The 27,294-nt window shown below is 39.3% G+C and overlaps 1 protein-coding gene across 9 annotated transcripts in view; it reads right to left on the bottom strand.

The window, feature by feature from the left end:
- Window positions 1–27,294, bottom strand: part of LOC136884746 (52 kDa repressor of the inhibitor of the protein kinase) — a 95,496-nt gene that overhangs the window by 9,753 nt on the left and 58,449 nt on the right. For all 9 annotated transcript variants that reach the window (XM_068230330.1, XM_068230309.1, XM_068230332.1 and 6 more), the window contains one exon: window positions 10,634–10,789. In XM_068230330.1, the coding sequence (XP_068086431.1) occupies window positions 10,634–10,789 (156 nt within the window). The remainder of the gene's footprint in view (window positions 1–10,633; window positions 10,790–27,294) is intronic.

Below are 27,294 nucleotides of genomic sequence, written 5' to 3'. Positions count from 1 at the left end.
TGTGGGGAAAGTGTGTGGAGGAAAGGGAACCAGGGTAGAGTGTTATTGAGGAATTAGGTTGAGGCAGATGTTGAGGAAAGTAAAAGAGAAGGAGGAGGGGAAGGAGAAGGTGGTAGTGCTTCACGTTGGTATCAACAACATAAGGCAAGCTGATATAAGCACCAACATAGCTGGAGATGTGTGGGATCTGGTAAATGCAGCATGAGTAAGGTTTAAGGAAGCGGAGATTGTTATCAGTGGAATACTGTGTAGGAGGGATACGGACTGGAGGGTGATTGGGGATTTAAATAACACTATGGAGTGGGTCTATGGGAAACTGGGAGTGAAATTTCTAGATCCTAATGGGTGAGCAGGAGAAAGGGATCTGTGCTCAGATGGCCTTCACTTAAACCGCAGTGGTGTATATACTGTAAGTTAGGAAATTTGTTTGGAAGGGTTATAGGGAGGTATATTCAAGGAAATGGGGTGGCCTAGGGAGCGGTGATAAGGGAACAGGGAACTGGAAATCAAGTAGGGATGACATAAAAATGTTAGTGTTGAAATGTAGAAGTATTGTAAAGAAAGGAATAGAAATAAGTAATTTAATAGATATATATACTTACCAGATATTGTTATAGGAGTTGAAACATGGCTGAGAAATGATATAATGGATGCAGAAATTTTCTCACGGAACTGGTGTGTGTATCGTAGAGATAGGATAGGAATGATGGGAAAGGGAGTATTCATACTGGTGAAAGAAGATTTTGTAAGCTACAAAAAAGTTAAAGATGAAAAACATGAAATTTTAGGTGTAAGGCTCATTTCTAAAGATAATAGGCAACTTGATATCTTTGGAGTGTACAGACTGGGAAAGGGTAGCGCTGACACGGATTCAGAATTATTTGATAAGATAATCAGCTATGTGGGAAAAGGAATGTGATTGTAATGGGAGATCTGAATTTACCAGATGTCAATTGGGAAGGAAATGCGAACGACAGGAAGCATGATCAACAAATGGCAAACAATATAGGAAGGACAGCTGATTCAGAAAGTGATGGAACCAACTAGAGGGAAAAATATCCTGGATGTGGTGCTGGTAAAACCAGATGAGCTCTATACAGAAACTGAAGTAATAAATGGTATTTGTGATCATGAAGCAGTTTTTGTTGTAGTTAAAAATAAATGTGATAGAAAGGAAGGTCTTAAAAGTAGGACTATTAGGCAGTACCATATGGCTGATAAAGCAGGCATGAGGTAGTTTCTAAAAAGTAACTATGACCGGTGGAAAACGGTAAATGAAAATGTAAACAGACTCTGGGATGGGTTTAAAGCAACTGTTGAGGAATGTGAAAACAGGTTTGTACCTTTAAAGGTGGTAAGGACCCTCCTTATTATAATAGAGAAATAGAGAGATTAAAGAAGGAGGTGCAGACTGGAAAGAAATAGAGTTAGAAATGGCTGTGGAAGTAAGGAGAAATTGAAGGAACTTACTAGGAAACTGAATCTAGCAAAGAAGGCAGCTAAGGATAACATGATGGCAAGCATAATTGGCAGTCATACAAATTTTAGTGAAAAATGAAAAATGGTAGGGTATGTATAGGTATTTTAAGGCAGAAACAGGTTCCAAGAAGGACATTCCAGGAATAATTAATGAACAAGGGGAGTGTGTATGTGAGGATCTTCAAAAGGCAGAAGTATTTGGTCAGCAGTATGTAAAGATTGTCCAGATAGAGGAGGAGACTAATGCTAAAGAAGTATTAAAATTTACATATGATAACAATGACATTTACAGTAAGATACAAAAGTTGAAAACTAGAAAATTGGCTGGAATTGGCAAGATTTCTGGGGATATTCTAAAGACAATGGGTTGGGATATAGTACCATATCTGAAGTACTTATTTGATTATTGTTTGGTTGAAGGTGGTGGTGATTATTGTTTTAAGAGGAAGTACAAATGGGCAACCATCCTCTATATAACACTAATCGGAGAGAAAGAATGGAAGGGGTCCGACACTTTGGAAAATGAAGGTATCGGCCAAAGGAAAACAAGGGCCATGAACGGCATGAAAATGAAAGACTTCCTAGGCCTCCATACGTAATACCGTCGGGGTCTGAAAAGAACAAGAGTTGACCAAGGACGATAGGAGAGAACAGATGAAAATGAGGAGCCTAGGACAAGTAAGTGGAAGCAATACCAGGACTCAGCTGAGGGCCCCGTGGTCGTCAACCCACGCTCCAAAGTTCAGAGCCCCTGAGGCCCCTTTTAGTCGCCTCTTATGACAGGCACGGGATACCGTGGGTGTTATTCTACCACCCCCACCCACAGGGGGATGTTTGGTTGAAGGAGCTACACCAAATGAATGGAAAGTTGTTATAGTAGCCCCTGTGTAGAAAAGAATGGGTGATAGACATAAAGCTGAAAATTACAGGCCAGTAAGTTTGACATGCATTGCATGTACGCTTTGGGAAGGCATTCTTTCTGATTATATTAGACATGTTTGCAAAATTAATAACTGGTTCGATAGAAGGCAGTTCGATTTTAGGAAAGGTTATTCCACTGAAGCTCAACTTGTAGAATTCCAGCAAGATATAGCAGATATCTTGGATTCAGGAGGTTAAATGGACTGTATCTCGATTGACCTGTCTAAAGCATTTGATAGGGTGGATCATGGGAGCCTACTGGCAAAAATGAGCACAACTGGACTAGACAAAAGAGTGACTGAATGGGTTGCTATATTTCTAGAAAATGGATCTCGAGAATTAGAGTAGGCGAAGCTTTATCTGACCCTGTAATCATTAAGAGGGGAATTCCTCAAGGCAGTATTATTGGACCTTTATGTTTTCTTATATATATAAATGATATGAGTAAACAAGTGGAATCAGAGGTATGGCTTTTTGCAGATGATGTTATTCTGTATAGAGTAATAAATAAGTTACAAGATGGTGAGCAACTGCAATGTGACCTCGATAATGTTGTGAGAAGGACAGCAGGCAATGGTATGTTGATAAACGAGGTTAAAAGTCAGGTTGTGAGTTTCACAAATAGGAAAAGTCCTCTCAGTTTCGAATACTGCGTTGCTGGGGTCTAAGTTCCTTTTGGGGATCATTGTAAGTATCTAGGTGTTAATATAAGGAAAGATCTTCATTGGGGTAATCAGATAATTGGGATTGTAAATAAAGGGTACAGATCTCTGCACATGGTTATGAGGGTGTTTAGCGGTTGTAGTAAGGATGTAAAGGAGAAGGCATACATGTCTCTGGTAAGACCCCAACTAGAGTATGGTTCCAGTGTATGGGACCCTCACCAGAATTTCCTGATTCAAGAACTGGAAAAAAATCCCAAGAAAAGCAGCTTGATTTGTTCTGGGTGATTTCCGACAAAAGAGTAGCATTACAAAAATGTTGCAAATTTTGGGCTGGGAAGAATTGGGAGAAAGAAGACGAGCTGCTCGACTAAGTGGTATGTAATGCCAATATAATGGTCCGTTATTGGACATTATAAATTTTCCAGCTAACTCATTCTTGGTTGCCTGCGTTTCGCCCTTGTGTGCTAAGTTGGGCTCATCAGTTGGTACTTAGCACACCTAGCAAGACGCAAGGCTAGTGCATGCCGTGGAGGCCACTGCATAGGCTACTTGAAGCCACCAGCAGCACTATGGGAGATTATGTCTCACTTCCAAAAATTGATGCCTGCCTGGCCATCAGATGATATAGATGTTGATTCCCATAGGGAACATGAAATATTTGTCCTGAATGAGTAAAGAATGAGTTAGCTGGAAAATTTATAATGTCCAATAATGGACCATTATATTGGTATTATAAATTTACTCATTCAGGACAAATATTTCATGTTCCCTATGGGAATCAACATCTATACCATAAGTGGTATGTTCCGAGCTGTCGCCGGAGAGATGGCATGGAATGACATTATTAGACGAATAAGTTTGAGTGGTGTCTTTAAAAGTAGGAAAGATCACAATATGAAGATAAAGTTGGAATTCAAGAGGACAAATTGGGGCAAATATTCATTCATAGGAAGGGGTGTTAGGGATTGGAATAACTTACCAAGGGAGATGTTCAATAAATTTCCATTTTCTTTGCAATCATTTAAGAAAGGGCTAGGAAAACAACAGATAGGGAATCTGCCACCTGGGTGACTGCCCTAAATGCAGATCAGTATTGACTGATTGATTGAACTTGTGGAGAAATGTGTCAGGATCTTCGCAAGATTAACTTAGATTTTCTCGTGTTTGGAGTCATCATATTAAACCAAATTTTGATTTAGGATCATGTATGTTCTGAATATAAATTGAGAGGGATTACGTTATAACTCAAGTGATAGAAATGATTCCATCCTTTTGAATCAAACCAGCTAATGTCTAAATAGTGTTGCCAACTCAGTGGATTCTCCGCCAAATTTGGCGGATTTTAAAATGGAACAGTGGATAAATTTTCCATTTAGCAGACAGCGGATTTTTTGATGGATTTTCAAGCTTCTTTTAGCGAATTTCAGCGATAACAATATCACCTTTCATCATCTGGAGAAAAAAATAATATAGAACTTAGTACGGCATAATAGTTTACTTATTCCTGTTGTATTGAACTTTTGCTGCATACTAGCACTCATTTCCTAGACCAGCTCTGGCCCACAGCCTCAGTCAGTATTTGTTACAATCGTTACTGTACTCTTGATGAGCCGGGTAGTGTCGTGTTTATAAACGTGCTTCTTTTGACATCAGGTTCTTTTTGGTACGTCAATATGCCGAAGTAAAAGGTTAAAAAGCAGTCACATATTTCGTAAAAAAAGTAGTCATATATTTCGTAAAGAGTGGTTAAATAATTAAACTTTAAAAGCCTAGTTGGTTGAGCTTTCCAGTGATCCCAAATATGGACGGTGCATCTATTGGCAGTCCAATATAAATGAGAAATTGTTTGACATTATTTCTTTCCGCAGTTATCGAAAGCAATGAAAACAGTAATGAAAGTGAAGATAACTTTATAAATAGATTTGAAAATTTTTGTATTGTCTTTGCTGCTGTAAACTGTCAGCATAATCTTTGAAAGGAATAGTACCATGTGGCTTCATATGAAGCAACAGGACCTCAACTCGGCACATCTGCTTCAGAGCATATAGTACACGGAGAAGATGATGAATTCCTGTTCTGAAATTGGTGAGTGTTAATATCTTTTATTAAAATAGCTGGTATATGCTATTTTGCTTCAGTTCGAAATTTAGCGGAATTTAGCACACTTTCAACTAAAATTTAGCGGAGAAAGATTTATGGGTTGGCAACACTGTGTCTAAACGATACACAAGATACTCTTAACTTGTGACACGGAAACCGGAAGATATGTTGGATCTTTGAGAGTCCAAATGTATTATTTGAGGATTGTGTATGCGTAGGGTATGTTGCGTAAGATCATATTTGGAATTCGTGACATCCAGGGTGGATCACGAATGTATTACGATGTTTAATGGGACTTGATATTATATTTCATGATTGATAGAGTGTTAGCACCATGTCTTCGAGATAAAAATGTGTTTGTAGTATAATGAATTGTTTACAGTAAATTGAAGATTGTTGTGCATGCAAATTATAGACGATTAAAGGAATATTTAGGATCTTCATACGATATTAGATAATTCTAGACTGCATGTGTACGATTTTGACTATGTCTTCGGTATATTTGTATCCAGTAATATTTCATTCAGAGTTCTATTGTCATTACTTTAATCATTTTTCACGTTTATTCACGTTGACTATGGATCATTCTTCGAGATTATTCCCAAACATTCGAGGACTTTTATCCCGGGTCAACCACTTGTGTTTGAATGGCGTGGATATTCATCTAGTAAAGCTATGGATATGTGATTGTGTTTGAGCATAACAGTCATTTTGCGTGTTCTCTAAATTTGTAAATATTGTAATATATATTGTAGACATTGTGCTGGGACTAGAGTTGTAGTTTTGGTGTGTTAGTTATAGTGATATCATCATATAACTCCATTGTTTCACATGTGTTATATTGTGGACTAGGCAATGTCATTTTTCTATATTTCAGCGTCTAGATTTGCACTGTGGTGTTGTCAGAGCTTAGATTCTGTTTAATTTAGGTGGACCATTTAGAGTGACATTTCACTGCTTGAATTTAAATCTTTAATTTAATAAAACCTTAGATAAATAGAATAATGGACAGATGCTTATTCCACTGCATCGATTCAGTTTTAAAAGAACATTATCGCATCAAATTATGTCTGTAAACAATGATGGTAAATTCATATTTTGAATAGAATGATTGTGATCTAGTACAATTTTCTTACCAATTTAATTTTTCTTCTTTTTCTGATATTTTCACATTTGATCATGAGAACCCAGATCTTTTCCATTTAATTGAATATTAAATATCAATCAAAAAGAATGTGTAATTATGAATTTGTTAGGGCAAAATAGGAAAGAGTTTAAATGCACCATCCCATTTGATCTATTTTTCTGTACCTCAAGAGCAATAACTAATTTTCTATTAACAATTATTTTTATCATCATAGCTAGAAAGGATGACAAAATAATACTTTTCTTAAGTTTAAATAAACCATGCCAATGTTTGAATTTTATTCAGTTTTCCTTTGTCATATGCCACATCCTTAGTCATGTCATTCAGGCTTGCTAAATCCTTACTGAGCACCCCTGAGGTGTCTCAACGTTTTGCCGCTGATGTCTAACGGGTGCACGTCTTTCTACACACAGAATTTTGCGGAGTAGCATCTTCAGTTTGTATGTCAGTTATCTGGACTATGTTCTTGTAGTACGACAAAGACTTCAGTACAAGTTGTAAATCTCATTATAAAGCCGTATTGGAATTCAGAATAAGAAGTTGTTACAATAATAAAAACCACCTTTCCAATACATAGTAATCCTTTATATTTAGGATCTGTTAATGGTTTTATCCTAAATATAAAGGATGACTATGTATTGGAAAGGTGGTTTTTATTATTGTAACAACTTCTTATAAAGACTTCAGTGACAACCAATCAGGACCAAAATGTTTTTCAAGTAATGCTGAAACATCACAGACTTTCAGCGGAGACATCTTAACACATGTTGGTATCCAAGTCAGAGGTAGCACGTCTTTGATTGTCTTGTATCTTTTGCAAACAGTCCTGTAGCATACTAAGTTAACCCTGTAATGGACTTCTCCCCTAATGAGAACATCATTACATTGCTGTTTCTTTAAAAATAAAAAAACTTGCAGCGATTAAATTGAAAATGCCACCGAGCAGGTGTGAGGACAGTATTAGTAATCACTCTTTTCCAGTCGAAGACCTTACCTGCGAGAGGAATAACTGTTCCAAATTGGGAAAAATATTGGTATTTCTTGTGGATTGAGTATAATATCACGCCTCTTGATTTTGTTTTCAATTTGTGCAAAAACACTGTCGGACGGAAGGAAAGAATGCCCCACAATTGGGAACACAAATTCTATTTTCCCGACAGTCTGAGAAGTGCAGTTTAAAAATCATACACATACCATGCCCATAATGAAATTGTTCTTGTTCTGTCCCCCGCATCCATCTGATGTGAGGCGAACTAGTAAAGCTACGGATATGTGATTGTGTTTGAGCATTGAGGTTTGACAGATAGTGAAATACAACTGAATCTACTTCATTAGAGCTTTTACTGTGCTCACTCTCATCCCAATGGTAAATAAATACATTCTCTTTTGTTAGTTTTCATTCTGAATCACCAACAACTATGCTTAGATTATATTTATATATTTGCCATGAATAATATGCACTTTGATCAGTTACACGAGGCAAAAGTTAATTATTTTGGCAATCAAACAATACTGTCATGAGGCCGTCATGCCTTTCTTTATGGAATGCTTGTGATTTTAGCTTAATGGAATCTCTTCTCACACATCAAAGACTGTCTTTCCTCTGGCTTTCTTGTATTTTTCATTCTTTCATCAGGGGAGATGCAAGTGGAACATTCATCCGTTCTAGAACTGCCAAACCTAATATTGAAAACAGTCCGAAACACATGATGAAAGTAAGATAATTTCACTTTTTTCCTATCGTCTGATGCCGCGGCATCATACAACCGCCACATTTTTCTAATGTTTAGATTGGAATGCAAGTACATCCGACAGCTAGTTTTGCTCCTGCAATAATGATTTTCTACCACACGAATTTCTTAATAAACTCTACCACAGAATTCTGCTTCTCATACAATCAGCTTGCGACCACCACCCCTCTTTTCTACTGGCATTTCCCCTGACCTAAAATGTTGTGAAACAATACCATTAACATGGTTCTTTGACAATCGCAGTGTCTAGGAATGCCTTTTGGCTAACTGGCAAACATTGTGTACTTCACCGTGATATGTTTGTCCCCTTTGTTCTTGTTTACAGGCCTCGATATCTTAGGAGTGAATGAATCATTATATTTTAAAATGTACCAGTCTTGCTTGATTTTCAACTGTGATACATTTCCACTAGTATCGTAGAACCTCCTATGAAATGCAATCTGATCAGCTCGTGTAATTTTCCTGCAACGATAAGCTGTTGCTTTTTTTCCCCCACAGTTACATGTAAGCAGCTTTGGTGGACCAGGTAGGGCATATCTGCAATGAGAATAAAACTCATCTGGTACGAGCTGGGATGAAACAACACAAACTGATAGTAATCTTGTTGTGAGAATGCTACTCAAACATAACTAAAATGGTGGAAGGTTTTATATGTTACTCTTGTAAATATATAGATTAATAAGAACGATACCTTTACTTTTCCTGTCTAGCACTACTCCACATTTCTTCATTATGTGACCTCTTCCTTGGTTTATTAGTTCCAACCAGATGGCACTCCATTTCACACAAAACAGTACTTTAAATCAGTGAATACCACACAATAATCAACACTAACTGTCTGCAAGCGGCAGTCAGACTGAACAGCTGACAATTGTCGGGAAAAAGTGAAGCACAGTACTATACTGCGCAATGCCTTCTCACCGATGTATCTGATTTTGCAGGTGAAATAGTAACTTAGCTGATTTTGAAACTAACCCCCCACTTCGCCTGCTTGTAATAGCGTAATGTATCAGAATATGAACTGTTCTGCACTTACAGGATTACAGAGGACTATTTGGAGGAACAAACCCAGTGAAACCACACTTTTACAAAAAAAAGTGATGTAGTTGCTTTTGCAACTAAACAACTCATATATCCACTAGAGGATTCGCAAAGCATTATTCTGTAATCTTTCCTAGATTGTAAACAAGGAATCGAAGGAGCCCTTTCTAAGCCAGCATACCTTGATCTAGTGGCAGGTTTTGCTCTGGGGGTGTACACTAAAGGAAACTGGTCACTAAGCTATTCTAGTATCGGCCTAATTTTGTAGGGCCTACATGCACTACTATTGTAGTGCCTGTTGTCATTGAAATGAAGAAATTACATACTTTTGAACCGGTTCCTAGGCACTGTTTATGAAGAAAATTGGAATTCAAAAGTGGGATCATCCGCTCAAAAGTGGGATCATCCGCCCAGTAAATCTTCAGTTAATTCTTTGTTAACATAAATGTATTTGGGTTTGATTTAAGCGCTCCAATGTGGGAATGAATGAATGAATGAATGAATCAATAAATAAATAAATAAATAATACCAGTAATAAACATTAGCCCAAAAAATTTGCTTCATTTCTGACACTGAAACTGGTTTCCATGTCAGCAGTATTGAATACTTCATGAATGGGCATAGTGTGGTATTAATGACCTGTTCTGCATACAGATTGATTTGATCACAAACATATGTGATAAAATATAAAAAATGACTTCACGAATGACATCACATCATCACTGTTCTGAATGTCGATATTTAATCCTGCAATGGCCATGAACTCTGTTAAAGGACGACGATAACTTGGCAACTTGTTAGACACGACTGGTATGTCACTCTCAGCATGAAATAAAGAAGTTTTGTCTCCTCATCTTCGCAATCACAGGAATAAGATTATCACCCGAATTTTCCACCTGCAATAACACGGTCATTTACTCGAAAGATATAAATTGTTTACTTGCCATACCAATTCAATCACTCAGCACCACTTAAATTTCAACTATGCACTTTAGGGACTCAAATCTGGCACGTGTTTGTTTAGATCACAAAGTCCACATGGGAAATAACTCCAAATGTTCATCTGCCTGCTATCTTCTTGTAAACTGATATACTATGTCTTCTAACGTATTTTTGAACATAAAAAGTTGGCATGAATTAAAATCCAACTAAGGTCAGATATGGTATTTACACATGTGAAACCTAATCCGACTGTGGTCGGATGTGGGAGTGAATGTGTCAAGACACTCCAAATTTTGTATTAGGTACTCTCAATTACAGTACACTACCCTCCTTACAATGAAATACACATTTTTATCACAACGATTTCAAGTATCCTAAATATAAACGCAGGCCTCAACACATTGCACAAGTGTAATAGTACATTGCACAAGTGTAATAGTAGCAGTATGGTCACTTATTTCAGTTGAAATACTGGAATACAAACAAACCACTTGTGTATAGAAAACAAGGGTAGTTGTATACTGCATGAAATAAATACACAATATTTTATAAAGAACATTTTAAATTAACTTATATAAAAAAGTTACCTCACACTTAATCTTCTTTTCTAAAGGCACTTCTTCACCTTCTAGATACTCCTCAGGCTCTTGTTTGACACTGACAAATGTTGGTTCCTCTAATAAGCTAACACCAGGCTCCTTCTTAACGTTTGTAGTTATCTCTTGATTACTGTTCTCCGAATCCTACAAGCACATTACATTATACAAATAATAACACTAGATGATAAAACTAGAGTAACCAACAAAAGAAAAATGGAAATATTTTCATTTTCAATCCTAGGCCAGTTTCAAACTTAATAAGGAAAGATGAAGATACAGGATTAACAGAAAAATCTTTGTCAAAAGAAGCATTACACATACTGTAATAAATTTCATCATTAAAGAAACGATGAATTGAATAGTACACTTGAGAAGTGGTCACTTTTCCAATTACCGTAACTTAAATTTAAAGGAATGTACTATTTTTATTTTTTTAACATGTTTCATCATTTCAAGGACATCTCCACCTAGAAACTCACATTAGAAGACAGATTCCAATATTTAAAAAAGATATACATACATGAAATAAAAATACATAGAATGTCTATGTAAAGGCAAACAGATAAGCTAAAGCACAAAAATTAACATGGGACATCTACAAAAAGAAATGTTCATCAACAAATGCAAAAATAATACACTACAACACAGTTATAAAACCAGAAGCTACATTATGCAGCAGAAACACTTTTTCACCTGAATAAACAATCAAAGACTGACAGACTTCAGAAAATTGAAAGGAGGATTGGAAGAACTTGCATCAACAAAAAATACCAGAAAGATGGACAGTGGCGGGTAATACCTAACAAAGTCGTGTACAGAGAGCTAGAACCCATTACAGATACTATGCATAAGAGGAGACTGGGATTCTTTGGACATATCAATAGGATGCAGGATTCGAGACTTCTGAAACAACCAGTACAACACAATCCCGTCTCAAAAAATGCCACAACAGTATGTAAATGGATCAGAGAAGTAAGAGAGGATCTGAGGGAAATAGGTGTTACAACAGAAGGCACTACAAATAAGATAAACTTGAATACAAAACTCAGGAATACAAACCTCCGCTTTACCCTTACAAGAAACAAACCAACAACACGCATATTTTCAACCGAGGAAAGGGCCTGAAGATCGGAGGGTCTAAAGAAGTACTGGGAGGGCCGCGCAAAGCCCGAACAATCCCTTCAAAGAGACCTGGACAATGGATTGACTAAAGCGATCCTATGCGGTCATAAAAGAAGAAGAAGAAAGGCAAAAACATTGCTGTTGTCATAGAATATACACTGAGTCTAAAATCTAATTACACATTAAAATGGGCTGTCCATATGGCATCTTGATGATATTACATGTGGAAAGATACCAACTTTACGTTGTGGAATTGACAGTTCTATTTAAATAAGGTAGTATATCTGCATATATAATGGGGGCTGATTGAACTGGGGAACACCTCTCAAACAGAACAGTGGTGAAATATCTTGAAGATAACGCAAGTTGGTATATATTCCTTTAAAATTAGAATATAGGATTGAAAAGGTGGACAATTCTCAAAAGTATATTATTCAAAAGAAGCAATGTAATAATGGACATGTGTGAGAGTGAGAAAGCAGTTAATGTGGTGATTACTAGGGCCTGGATTCATATGCACTGAAAACTCTGAAAATATGCATGCACATATGCACTAAAATGTTGAAAATATGCACAAAAATATGCACTAAAATGAAACATATTGCAATTACCAAACAAATTATTTAATTTTAACTCAGTGTTAAACTGATAAACAAGTTTCATTCTTTGAAAATGATGCATGGCAGTAGGTTTCAACAGTTTTTCAATGTTTTCAGGAGTCAATGACATTCTGTTGTCGGACAGAAGTAATTTATATGCTGAAAATGATCGTTCTACATCGACGGACGTAACTGGGCAATACCTGTACACCGGCACTGACTGCTCGGAACATTCTTCTGGCAAAGACTTCTGGCATTTTTGCAGTTTAATCTGGTAAAACACTGTAATAGATGAAGAGCCAGTTAACAGATGAACGCACATGTTTAAGCAAACCTCGGGTGACTACTGTAAAGAGGAGGAGGAAGGAATGTCAGGAAGAAGGAAATTGCTGTTGTGAAAAACGTCATTATCCATCTACCTACTTGTATAGAGACACTGAAAGCACTTTCCTTGATCAGGGAAGGTTTCGCATGTTACCAAGTGATACAGATTTCATTAAATTTTTCATTTCCTTCAGAAATCTTACTTAATCACATATAAGAGAAATATATGTCTGTATATGCACAAACGTTGCACTGACATTCAAAATATGCATTTGCATATGCGCATATGCATTTTTAAAAAGTCCGGGCCCTAGTGATTACAAATGAGGGTTGGGACATAAGTCGTGGCAACTACTTTTTTCTCCACATGAATGCAGGATCTACCAGACAAACAGAAATATACGGTGCTGTGGAATGTACGAATAATGCTGAGTAGGTTTACCAGGTGTAGGAAAGTGTTGGTCATGAAATCCTTCTGCTACATAATGTTTATTCTCAGTGTACAGTAACCTTTATGGTAAAAACTCAAAGCAGTCCCCTAGATTGTCCACAAAAACATGATGCAAATGTCTGATACCAGTCACTTCACCATGTGTGAATATTGCAATCTCGTGTTTCACAGCACTGGGAATGTCCTCTTGTGTCTCAAACCATCTCCCATGCAATGGTTCTTTCACTTCGGGGACGAGGTCAAAATCGCATGAAGACAGGCCCGAGCAGTACGGTGGGTACCAGTACTTCCCACCCCACCCAAGATGACTCCATACATCCTCTGCTTTATGCAGTCTGTCGCCATCATGGAGAAGAATGACAATGGTGAGAAGATCCAAGCATTTGTCCCTAATGGCATTACATAATTCTCTCTGCAGGAAGGTTCTGAAGTACATTGTCGTCATCATTGTGCCACGTGGAGCAAAGTGACATGCAATCAACACCTCCGATGTCTTAATCTACAATAACCATCAGCTTCACGGGGGGAAGGTTTTGCTGGAACTTCTGTCTTCGTAGTGATTCTGCACGTCGCTATTCTACAGACATATCAAGTGGTCAGAGCATATGGTATATAAAGTCCCCTTTTGCACACCAGTCAGTGCACGTGGCACACACCGTGATGCAATTTTACACCGATGAAGTTCTTCCCATAAAATTCTGTGGATGGTTTATTTTACGATCAGTAGTGTCCATCTTCTGCCCACATCCATCCACCAGGTAATTCTTGTATGTGATACATCAGTCCAGACACTAACATACCTTCCGGACCGTTGAATGTCGCTGCTTGTTTCACGTCTGTGCTGAAATGCTGCTGCCCATCTCACAACGGTTCAATACGGAAGGGTATTATTCCCGGAGGCTTCCATATTCTCTGGCCCTGTAACCCTGGTGAACAGCCAGTTTGATGTGAGCACACTGTGCTTGGCTTCCATTTTGCATGGAGACTGACTCAGTATTGCAGTCCCATCGTCCTGTGCATGGTACCTGTCCAACGCACAGCCATTTTGTGCTGAGTCAATGTACTATAAGTGTCATGCACCAACCCTCGTATAATTCATTATTTGTTCTCTTGCACAATCTGATCAAAAATATCCAGACACTACACAAAACTGTAATCAGACTGTCCCTATGACTCTTTTCTGTATTGGAATTGCCTTTATGGCAGCTCTAACTTTGCCAGGAAAGACTGTCAACATGGTCCTGAGAGCTTGCTGAGTCATGGGAATGCACCGTGGATTCGCGAGACTCTTCAATATTTCAATCAACACACTTCTAATGACCGCGTGTGTGACAAGTGTTTGGGAGCGTTCAGCATGGCAGGCGAGTCATAAAACTCTAGCGCTCTGGAGCATTAGGAATGGCACAGGGTTAAAGTTCTCAATGCAAAGGATGCAAGGCAGTACCTTAATTAAGGCCACGGCCGCTTCCTTCCCACTTCTGGCCCTTTCCTGTCCCATCGTCGCCGTAAGATCTATCTGAGTCGGTGCGACGTAAAACAACTAGCAAAAAAAAAAAAGAGCAAGGAAAATCCTGTGCGTGTAAACTATCTATGGCGCACCGACATCCTAGTAGCGCTGAGAAGATAGTGGAGAAATTGTACACTAGTTCAACGTATATGCTATACTGAAATAGTTTGCAAGGAATACAGAAAAAGCTAAAATTGCTTTCTGAATATACCCAAACCGTCTAACGGTGTTTCTACTCTCCGAGACCTAAGCAGCTGTACGGGAGGCACGCGCATAGTGCTTGACCTTGCAAGGAGCATGCATGTGTAGTATCAATAGCCAAATCTCAGCTGTTAACAGGCTGAGTCAGTTATCACTGTAACACCGTATTTAGTTATCTTAAGTACGAGTCGGCTCGATGGATACGCGATGCATTTATTCAGCAATTTCCTGGTGAAGTGCCATCTTCACGAGCACAGATTCACGTAATTATAAATAAATTTGAAACTACTGGCTCAGTAAAAGTAAAGCAAAGTCATCTCCGTACAGGCCATGAAGGCCCTGGGAGTGTTGGAAGGTAAAGGCTTCCACTATTCGTACCGGTACTTGATGGGGTAGAGTGGTTACCTCTATGCCCGGCCGCTTTTGCCCCCCAGGAATTAACTTGGTACTCATTTTTGGTGTAGGCTGAGTGAACCTCAGGGCCATATGCACCTACGGAAGTGGAAATATCATTTCTTAAATTTTACGACTTCCTGACGGGTATTCGAACCCACGTCCTTCTGGGCAAACCGAGCATGCCTTTACCGCCTCAGCCAGGCAGCCCCTACTGGCTCAGTACTCAATAAAAAACATGCACGCACACAAACAGTTTTAACACAGGAAAAGCTAGATGACATTGGTGCAAATCTTGAACCGTCACCAAATAAATCACTCACAAAATTAGCACACGTAGGAGTTTCAGTTTCTTCTGCAAACAGAGCTACAAAGCTGTTGCACATTAAACAGTAGAGGTTTACAAGGGCCCATTGTTTAAAACCTGCTGATCCAGCCACAAGAGGGAGATACTGTGAGTGGTATCTTGCATCACTGAATGATCATTTATTTAATTCACAGCTGGTGCTCTTTTCGGATGAGGCCTGGTTTCATCTTAATGGTCGTGTAAACAGTCATAACTAGGGCTTGGAAGTTGAGAATAATCCTTTTTTTCTCCCCAAGGTCCCAACGTAATATATACTCTGGGCCATTATAGGCCAGAAAATCGTGGGTTTTATTTGTCCTTTTTTTTAGCCTTTTTTAGGTCTCTGCAGCATTTTTTTTTTTTTTTTTGCAACTTCACTTTCTTTCGACTACATTTTTACTGCCCATTCTCAATTCGAATCATCATTAGTTCATCTATCACCTCTTAAACATCTTTTCTCCTGTACAGTACATATGTTGGAACAACATTATAAAAGAGAGAAAATGAAATGAAATATGAAACTGGTGTTTAATGAAACCAGATGTATGAAATTGTGGGCAAGATCTATCAAATTGTGTACAAGATTCCTTGGTTCAAATCCCAGTCACTCCATTTGAGAACTGTCTGGACAAAGCGGAGGCAGACAGGTTTTTCTCCGGGTACTCCGGTTTTCCCTGTCATCCTTAATTCCAGCAACACTCTCCATTACCATTTAATTTCACCTGTCGTTCATTAATCATTGCCCCAGAGGAGTGCAACAAGCTTTGGCAGCCAGCACAGTTCCTATCCTCGCTGCTAGATGGGAGCTTAATTCATTCCATTTCTGATCTGGTCGAATGACTGGAAACAGGCTGTGGATTTTCATTTTTATAAGTGAAATAATGAAAGGAGAAAATTTTGATGTGTTTTTGAAGATGGAGATCTCACTTGCTTCAAGTACGAACCCTTAACATCCGTTGAGCTGTGGGGGTTTTCTTACCTGTTCCCCTATCGTGCACGTCTCAGGTGGCAGATAGGGGAGTCCGGAGGGTCTGAGAGAAATAAAATACCCTTTCACGGACCAAAAACAGGTATTGCCAGAAAACGTCTTGAGGCATTGTGATTGTTACTAGCCCAAGTCAAGGCTTGGAAGTGGAGGCCTCACCGACATATGCTAGAGAGGCATCCATGGTTCCTCCACATGGGTGATATGGTAGTTCAGGTGAAATGGGGCTGGTGAATGAGGTGAAGGCTCACTGTGAGGTGCTGGAACCAGCACATCACTTTGCTCTACGTAGCCTGGACGAGGCGCGGGTTGGGAAAGAGGCGATCCCAACCTAGCGGGAAAGTCATGGCTGTGAACTCAGTCATGATAATGCCAAGTGGAGACCACGTGAGTAGGCCTGCTGTAGGGGGAACAAACCTGGCTGGTTCGTGCCAGGGGCGGACCACTGGATGGACGACTCAGGGGCATGGTCTCTGCTACAGAGAGCCTGAGTTGTGGGAGGACAATGTCTGGCTGTATGCCTCCACCACAGATGGTGAGAACGATGCTCAGGACCCTACAAGGGGAAAAACCCTATGACTGATTGAAATATGGATGCTTATAAAGAACCAATTTCAAAAACTTCAACATCAAGGGAAGCCATGGAAGTTCCAGTACAGCAGATCCGAGAGCAAGCCCAAGAGAAAAAAATGTAGATAGAAGTCCCAATTGGACAGGCTGTCATCGACTCAAAATAAGAAATGGCAACAGAAGGTTAGAGAAGACTGCTACCACAAGCAAACCAGGAACGTCCGTAGAGACAGAACTGAAGATTTCTGCATCAAAAAGCAACAGATTTCATATCGACAGACCACCTTGCAACAGTGCATATTACAAAGAAAGGAAGAGAGCGAGGAAGGAAGCCAAATAGCGGCTGGAACTTGGACGGAGAAGAAGCCAAGGAACAGGGATCGGCGAGAGGCTATCCCTCCTACAATGCCCAAAAGGCCAAGGTCGGGAGATAGTACACCATCAAGTTCGGCTACAAAACTGCCCACCAAGGAACAGAAAGAAGAGACGGTCATGACCTTTTCGGAAAGACTAACTTCAATCAAGGTAGCAATAATACCTAAAACCTTTCCAGACGGGAAACTGAAGGAGGAAGATGAGAAGGAACTTTCATCTGCTCTGATAGAGCAAATGAAACCGCTGTCAGATGGATGCCTGTCAGGCTTCCTCGAGTCTCCAAGGCTGGAAAGTGGAGCAATGGTACTAATCTGTGCAAATCCAGAAACTAAAAGCTGGCTGGAACAGAGTGTGGCCAATTGCAACCCTTGGAAAGGGAGAATTTGGAGGTCGCAGAAGCCAAGAAGGTGCTGAATACTACAAAGGTCATCACCAGGTTTCCTTCTCCATTTGACAAGATGAAGGTTGATGATGTGCTTGTCAGGATACATCAGCGTGACACCAAACTTCCGATGAAAGAGTGGTGAGTGTTGAATGCAACAACTACCGACGACACAGGAAGGACAATTGTTTCGGCCCTTAATGAAAGGGATTTTGAAGAGCTCAAGAAGAAGAGAGGCTTTAAGGCCAAGCTTGGACTTGGACAGATCAAATTTCAAGTAATTAAGGGAAAAACAAAACCTAGCGTTGGCAAAGATGGTACTGAAAGTTCTACAGGCCGACCTACAACATAAAAGATCAGCTGTGGCCAATTTCGTCAGGAAGTTCAAGTCCGAGGCTATCGATATGGCTTTTATACAAGAGCCATGGATAGTTAAGGGCAGAGTAGCAGGACTGGCGGAATCTGGAGGTAAGCTAATGTACGATACTACATCGAATATGCCTACTTGTGAGCAGAAAACTAAAATGCCTTCTGTTGCAGGAACAATGTTCAAAGGAGTCCAGCTACATGGCTAAATGGTTAGTGTGTTGGCCTTTGGTCATAGGGGTCCCGGGTTCGATTCCCGGCAGCGTCAGGAATTTTAACCTTCATTGATTAATTTCGCTGGTATGGGGCTGGGTGTATGTGTTGTCTTCATCATCATTTCATCCTCATCACAACGTGCAGGTCGCATACAGGAGTCAAACCAAAATACCTACACCTGGCAAGCCAAACAAGTCCTCGGACATTCCCGGCACTAAAAAGCCACAGAGAGTTATAATAATTGAAAAATCTTCCACCTTTTTGATACTTTTTATTTGCTTTTTAGCAAATTATTAATTATAAACAGTACATGTTTCGTTCTCACTTGAGAACATCTTCAGCTGTTGTTAAGCTTAGGTGAATCGCTAAGTTTCTGAATACATTATGTTCAGGTACCTTGTTCCTCTTAAAGACTATTTGAATATAAATTAAATTAAAATGATGTGGTTATTGGGTTGATGAAATGAGACAGGATGAATACATAGTTAGCCTGCTTAAAAACTATATCTATTCATTAGAATAGTTGTTCAAAGTTTCAACCCTGTTACACTAAAAATATCTATTTGTCTTCCAGACATCAGACCTGACATCAGTTCACAACTACAGAGCAGGATTTAACTACATTACGAAAAATAAACAAAGGAGCTCTTCTAAATACATTAGAAAATCTATATATTTATTTAGAACAAAAATGTAATCAGGACAATAACCTGAATGATACAATTGACATTAGAAACCCTATATTCGAAGGAATATTATCAAGTCTTGAAACTTTAGGCAAAAGAAACAACACAGACCATAAAATGATAAATAAGAATGAGCCTCCACCATTTTGTACATCCACTCTCCCCAGCTCTTCTAAAGCTGAAGCCATGACAGTAAGCGACACGCCTCCTCTCCTCTCCGCAGCCTTGCCTCCCCGAAAGGAGGAGCAAACAGCGGAACACACACACCATTATTATACTAGACGTAAAACAGCTTCAAACGTTCCCCCTCCAGGGTCACAGTAGAATTGGAGTCTAACAACAGTAAGGTATGGAACCATTTTATACATTAAGTTATTATGTAAAGACACATGCTTTCATTACAAAGAAAACAAATTCCTATTTTCCTCATTTCATTACAGAAATTGAGACGAAGCTCCCTTCTCAAAAAGTGACCGGCAATCAGCTTCAAAGTTCCGCATTAGACTCAATTTAGAGCACATTACGCAAGCTCAAAAAAAATAACAGCCTACCTGGAAGGAGTGAATGAAATGAGCATTCAGCAGTAATAAGAACAGTGTCAAGAAGCCATTCATTTTTTTAAAAACCTTTTAACTGGAAGACAAATAGATATTTTTAGTGTAACAGGGTTGAAACTTTTAACAACTATTCTAATGAATAGATATAGTTTGTAAGCAGGCTAACTATGTATTCATCCTGTCTCATTTCATCAACCCATTAACCCTCACATTGTTTTAACATAATTTTAATTTAATTTATATTCAAATAGTCTTTAAGAGGAACAATGTACCCGAACATAATATATTCAGAAACTTAGCGATTCACCTAAGCTTAACAACAGCTGAAGATGTTCTCAAGTGAGAACGAAACTTGTACTGTTTATAATTAATAATTTGCTAAAAAGCAAATAAAAAGTATCAAAAAGGTGGAAGATTTTTCAATTATTGTAACTCTCTGTGATTAGAATTTGATACAGAAAATTAAGCTGATTGCAAACTAAAAAACCATATGACATTTCATTTCATTCATTCAAAGGACTTAGTGGTGGCCAAGATAAAACTTGGAAATTGGGAAGGTCCCAGAGAAATAACCATAGGCTCTGCATACCTCCCATATGACTCAACTAATCTGCACCCATCAGAAGAAGCTGAGAACCTAATTTGCAATGTAAAGAAGAAAGTTGAACACCTAGTCCTTGAAGCAGATGCAAGTTCACATCACACGGCATGGGGCAGCACGAACTGCAATGCAAGAGGCGAGTCTTTACTAGAGTTTATTATTGGAACTGAGTTGACAATACTAAACCTAGGAAACAAGCCTACATTTATAAATAAAAATCGTAGGGAGGTAACAGACATTACGCTAAGCACTACACATATTGCAAACTTTATTAAAGATGGAAGGTGCTGGAGGAACCATCATAGGCAGACCACCAGTGCATCCAATTTGCAATAGATGCGAGACTATGTGGGATTGAGATGTACAGAGACCCAAAAAGAACTAAGTGGGATAGATACAGAGAAGTGCTAGGGAAGGCTGTACAAAAAATTCCAACTAACGTGAGAGGACAGAAAGAATTGGATGAGGTAGTGGAACTATTAGATAATGCCATTATAGACTCATTCCATGACAACTGTCCTCTCAAAGAAGAGAAAAACACTGAAAAAGTAAGGTGGTAGAACAACAAACTAGCCAAAATGAAAAAAGAGGTTATGATGTTGTACAGAATATCATCAGGAAATGGTATGTAGGACGTATATCATAGGAAACTCACTGAGTATAACCTAGAGATATGGAAAGCAAAAAGAAAATCTTGGAGACTGTTCTGTGAGAAAGTGGAATCACACACTGAAACAGCAAGGCTCCAGAAGGTTCTTAAAGCAACCCATATAAATCAAGCAGTTACACTGGAGAAACCACATGGGTCGTTTATTCAGGCAGGGAAGGACATGCTGGAGATGCTAATGGTGTGTCACTTTCCTGAGGCTGAGGAGATGACAGAAGAAGAAACGGTTGGAACAGAGACCGGAGCTCGAAGAGCAGACTGGAACTGTGCCAACAGAATAATAAAACACAACCATGTAAATTGGGCAATCGACACGTTTCACCCTATAAAGGCTCCGAGGCCAGATGAGATACTTCCGATACTCCTACAGGAAGGATGGGAGATACTCGACAATGCCCTGACGGACCTCTTCAGAGCTAGTCTAGTTTTAGGGTACAAGCCGAAATCATGGTCTGAAGCTAAAACAGTATTCATACCTAAACCTGGAAGGGAAAACTATGTCCAAGCCAAAGCATACAGACCACTATGTTTAACCTCCATCATGCTGAAAGTAATGGAGAAAATTCTGGATAAATATATTAGAAGAACGGTGCAACAGAACTCAACGTTACATGAAAATCAGTTTGCATATAGACTTGGCAGATCCAGTGAAGTAGCACTCCACCAGTTGGTTTGTAAACTAGAGGAAAGCCTAGAATATAAAGAAATTGTACCGGTGGCATTTCTAGATATAGAAGGAGCCTTCAGCAATACAACCTATGAAATGACGTATGGCTTTTTAGTGCCGGGAGTGTCCAAGGACATGTTTGGCTAGCCAGGTGCAGGTCTTTAGATTTGACGCCTGTAGGCGACCTGTGCGTCATGATGAAGATGAAATGATGATGAAGGCGACACCTACACCCAGTCCTCGTGCCAGCGAAATTAACCAATGATGGTTAAAATTCCCGACGCTACTGGGAATCAAACCCGGGACCCCTGTGGCCAAAGGCCAGCTCGCTAACCATTTGGCCATGGAGCTGGACAATACAACCTATGACTCTATGATCAAAGCATTGGAAAAGAGCAAGGTGAGTAAAACCATCGTCAAATGGATTAAATCCATGTTAGACGGAAGGAAGATAAAAGCAACCCTTTTTGAAGAAACGCTGACGGTTGGGGCCACCTGAGGCTGTGCTCAGGGAGGAGTTTTTTCGCCTCTGCTGTGGAACCTCGTGGTGAACAAAATCATAGCTATGCTCAACGAACAGAGTGTCTATACACAAGGATACGCAGATGACCTAGTGATTTATTATTTATAAGTTTCATATTCTGTATTGATTGGATTCAATGTAATAGATAAGAAAAATGTTCCACCGATCAATACATTTATTGTGGATGAATTACTACACTAGTACCGGTTTCGACCTATCTTGGCCATCATCAGCTAGCACACAAATTTACAGTCATTAGATGAATTACAAAGAAGTTACTTAAGAGCATGATGCTCTTCATGATGCTCTTAAGTAACTTCTTTGTAATTCATCTAATGACTGTAAATTTGTGTGCTAGCTGATGATGGCCAAGATAGGTCGAAACCGGTACTAGTGTAGTAATTCATCCACAATAAATGTATTGATCGGTGGAACATTTTTCTTATCTATTACATTGACCTAGTGATTGTCGTACGAGGTAAGGTGATGAGTGTTATTCAGGACCTCCTGCAATGATCACTCAACCTTGTGGATAACTGGTGTCGGGAAGAACAACTATCAGTCAACCCGAACAAGATAACTCTGGTCCCTTAAAAAAAAAAAAGAGGGAAAGAGATCACTGAAGCTCTTTGGGCAAGATTTATATATGGAAGAACAGGCACTCCACCTAGGTGTAGTGTTAGATAAAAATCTAACCTAGAATACCCATACAGAAAGGAACATAACCCAGGCCAAGAACTTGCTGTATGCATGTAAAAGAGCCATTGGGAAGACATGGGGCCTAAGACCATCAATGGTAATGTAGATATCCACAACGATCATTAGACCGATGATGGCCTATGCTGCAATCATCTGGTATGAAAAATAAAATGGCGTATGCCCGATACTACATAGGAAATGGATACAAAAGAAACAAATGGAAAACTGGAAAAATACTCCAGGATGCAGGCTTGCAAAAGAACTGATAAAAGGACCAAACAAGAAGCATACTAAAGAACTGTTGAAACTCAGCAGAGAAAATATAGGACTGTAGGCAGGACACTGCCATCTGAAAAAACACCTAAGAAGAATTGGAGTAATAACAGACAACATATGTAGGAAATGTAATAAAGCAGAGGAATCAGCTGAACACATACTTTTCGAATGTGAGGCGCTGGGTAGAATCAGACTCTCCACTCTCGAAAATATCCAAGAAGACCCAATAAGAACAACCGGCAACTTTGTGACAGGAACAGATATATCTAGGTGGGAATGAAGGAAAAACATGGTAGCAAAAGATATTAGAGGTCGACACCAATTAGGAACTAATATTTAGAGGCCCCATGAAGAAGAGGAAGAAGGAATACTTTGCTTGGTGTACTAATCAAGGAGATACCTCGATAGTTATTGCAATCCTTCCTGTTCCCTTGCTTATAGATAGGTGCAATTACTGCTTTTATGCAATTTGAAGGTACCTTACCATGTTAATTTTATTACTCTATGAAGCCATTTCATCCCTACCTTCCACTATACTTCACCATTTCAGGTCTAATTTCATCTATTCCTGCTGCTTTATGATAATGGAGTTTATTTACCACCTTTTCCACTTCCTCAAGCGTAATTTCGCCAACATCATTTTGCTCCTCCCCATGAGCTCGGTTGTTCGCGACACCACCAGGAATATTTCCTTTTAAGTTGAGAAGATTTTCAAAATATTCCCTGCACATGTCCAGTGATTCCCTGTGATCTATTTTGAGTCACCTGAATTACCCAAAACACTGATCATTTCCTTTTTTCCTCCCTTCCTAAGATTCTTTATTACTGTCCAGAAAGGCTTCCCTGCTGCTTGACCGAGCCTTTTCAGGTTATTACCAAAATCTTCCCACGACTTCTTTTTGGATTCAACAACTATTTGTTTTGCTCTGTTTCTTTCATCTACGTACAATTCCCTGTCTGCATCAGCCCTTGTTTGGGGCCATTTCTGATAAGCCTTCTTTTTACGTTTACAAGCTGCTCTCACTTCATCATTCCACCAAGATGTTTGGTTTTTCCCATCTTTACAGACAATTGTTCCATAGGTATTCTGTTGCTGTTTCTACTACAGCATCCCTGTATGTCACCATTCTCTTTCTATATCCTGAACCTGCTTACTGTCCAAAGTTCGGAACTTCTCACTAATCCTATCCATGTACTTCTGTCTAATTTCCTCGTCCTGGAGATTTTCTATCCTTATTCATTTGCAGACTGATTTCACTTTCTCTATGCTAGGCCTAGAGATACTTAGTTCACTACAGATCAGATAGTGGTCTGTATCATCGAAAAATCCCTGGAAAACCCATATAATCCTAACAGATTTCCTGAATTTGAATTCGGTTAAGATATAGTCTATTATGGATATGGTACCCCTACCTTCCGATGTGTAGTGGTGAATAGCCTTATGAAGAATGTATTCGTAACTGCTAAACCCATACCAGCACAGAAGTTCAGTGAACGCTTCCCATTCCTATTAGCTTCCATACCTTCCCCACCATTACCAATCACCCTTTCATATCCTTCAGTTCTATTTCAAACTCTCGCATTGAAATTACCCATTAACTACCCTATCCTTGCTGTTGACCCTGACTACGATGTCACTCAATGCTTCATAACACTTGTCAACTTCATCTGCATCTGCACCCTCACATGATGAATACACTGAGACAATTCTCATCCTAATTCCCCCAACTGCCAAATCTACCCACATCATTCGCTCATTTACGTGCCTAACAGAAACTATGTTACGTGCAAAAGGATTCCTGATGAAACAGTCCTACTCCACACTCTGCCCTTCCAACACCCATCAAGTACACTTTATAATCTGCTATCTCTTCCTCATTATCTTCCGTTACCCGAATACCACTTACTCCTAGCACATCGAGATGCGTCCTCTTTACTGACTGAGACAGTTCTACTCTCTTTCTTCCATAAGCCCCATTAATATTGATAGCTCCCCATTGATTTCCATTTTGTTCACTAAGTTGTTTCCAAGGAGTCCCTCACCTGTCAAATTGGAGCGTGACTCCGTTACTCGAGGCTTGCTTGAAATGTTCTGAGCTCAGTAAATTCGTGAAGCAGGATGCTACCCTACTTACACATAGTCCAAGTGAGGATCTCTCCTCTAATGGGTTATGTACCACCGGTGTATTGTATAGTCCTAGCCGCCTGAGCACAAGGAGGGCCATGACTCAGAATATGTCCCGAGATACCCACTCCCATTCCGTAGCAACTGGTATCCCGACTCTCAGGACCACTTACTAGGCCACTTCAGCCGTTGCTCATGGTTCACGAACCAGGACGTGACTACAGTAACCCACACTATGATTCCAGTTATACTAAATTCAATTTTTCAGGGTGTCCACTGCAGGTTCACTGCATTCATTCTAGGTGGAACAATTATTTCACTCTAAATTCTGCAAGTACCTTTTTAACAAACGAGCAATTCATTTTTTAAATTATGTTAATCTAAAAATATAAAATGTCTGAAAGAAGTATTTCACTCATATATTTTTGCACTGTATTTTGCATATCACCAGAATTTTAAAACATTATATAAAACCAAACCCCATGGCGCAAAAGCCCAAAAGGGCCATGGCCTACTAAGTGATCGCTGCTCAGCCTGAAGGCCTGCAGGTTACGAGGTGTCATTAGATCAGCACGACGAATCCTCTTGGCCGTTATTCTCGGTTTTCTAGACCGGGTCCGCTATTTCACCGTCAGGTAGCTCCTCAATTGCAATCACGTAGTCTGATTGGACCTCGAAGCAGGCCTCAATTCTAGGTTAAAAAAAACTTGATCTGGCCAGGAATCGAACCCGGGGCATCTGCGTAAGAGGTAGGCATGCTATGCCTACACCGCGACCAGCAAAACATTATATCCTTACATTAAATATGCAATTAAAACTAAAATATGGATGAATTTGGATCGCAATTTTACGTCCTTTTTGCCAGTTTTTAGGTCCTTATGTGGGTATTTTTAGGTCTCAACTTCTGAGCCCTATTGAATTGACTTGAACAGCTTAAGGAACAGTATAAAAGGCTGGAATTCATTTTGTGCTTAATTGAATATAAAATTAAGGAACTTGTATTATTCCATATAAGACTATAATATAGCTAATAAAAGCCAAGCTTTCAGCGTCTTGAGAAAGAAGTCAGACAACAGGGAATACAGTAAGAGTCATGAGCATGATAATTCAGTATACAAAGAACATAGGTCAGACTCTGGATGCTGGCCAAGACGTAGAGGAAGAAAACTGGCTTCCAAGCCTGTGATTCGCTGATCCGCTAACCATGTAGTGTTCTATGGTACGGAAATCATAGGAGATTTCTGTGGATTTCTAGAACACTGGGTAGGGCTCTGAGGTCTATATAAGCAAGCAGACTTACCCTGAGCCCTTCTGTTAAGAGCTCACTATAACAGTTGTTATATGAATCTCTGCCAGTTTATGGGGAGATTATGTAATTAATAATAATCATTTCCCGTTATTTAGTACTGGAACATCAGACTCTCGAAGACATCTACTCAGGACTTTAGCAACCTTTAGAGTTATACTCCTTTGTACTGTACACAGTGTGCATGCTTTACTGTAGTCTTAGAAGACAAATATTCTTTGAGGACACTACAAGACTTCTTCTCCTCTTTTCTAACCATCTCATTCCATCTGTTCAGTAACAAACCAATCAACCAACCTCCCATGAGGTCCTCTTCCTGTCAGCCAATGATTGGGCAGGAGGATAAAATCAGGAATTTGAGGAAACTTTTAAGCCCATGAAACCTACACATCATCACTTTGGATAAATACATCCGACTGTGTTCTTGCGCTGTGCCCCAAATTTGACCCCATCAACCTGTCCCGCTCGGGGATATTTGAGAATCTTAGATTTTTCTAGGGATCCTGAGATAAAACTTGATTCCAGAGAAACTGATCAAGTTTCTAAGATGCCTGGACGTGCCTCATTAATTTGCACCTATTTTCACTTTTATACAATTACAGATTGCTCCAAACTGACTTCCATTTACACTGACTGGCCAAAAGTCATGGGAAAACATTCAATGTGATGTTAATAACAAGTTGCTCCTCTGCAAGCCCTCAAAAC

The sequence above is a fragment of the Anabrus simplex genome, chromosome 1, assembly GCF_040414725.1.
Source record: "Anabrus simplex isolate iqAnaSimp1 chromosome 1, ASM4041472v1, whole genome shotgun sequence".
In the NCBI taxonomy this organism is placed as follows: domain Eukaryota; kingdom Metazoa; phylum Arthropoda; class Insecta; order Orthoptera; family Tettigoniidae; genus Anabrus; species Anabrus simplex.
This window is presented reverse-complemented; position numbering and strand designations above follow the sequence as displayed.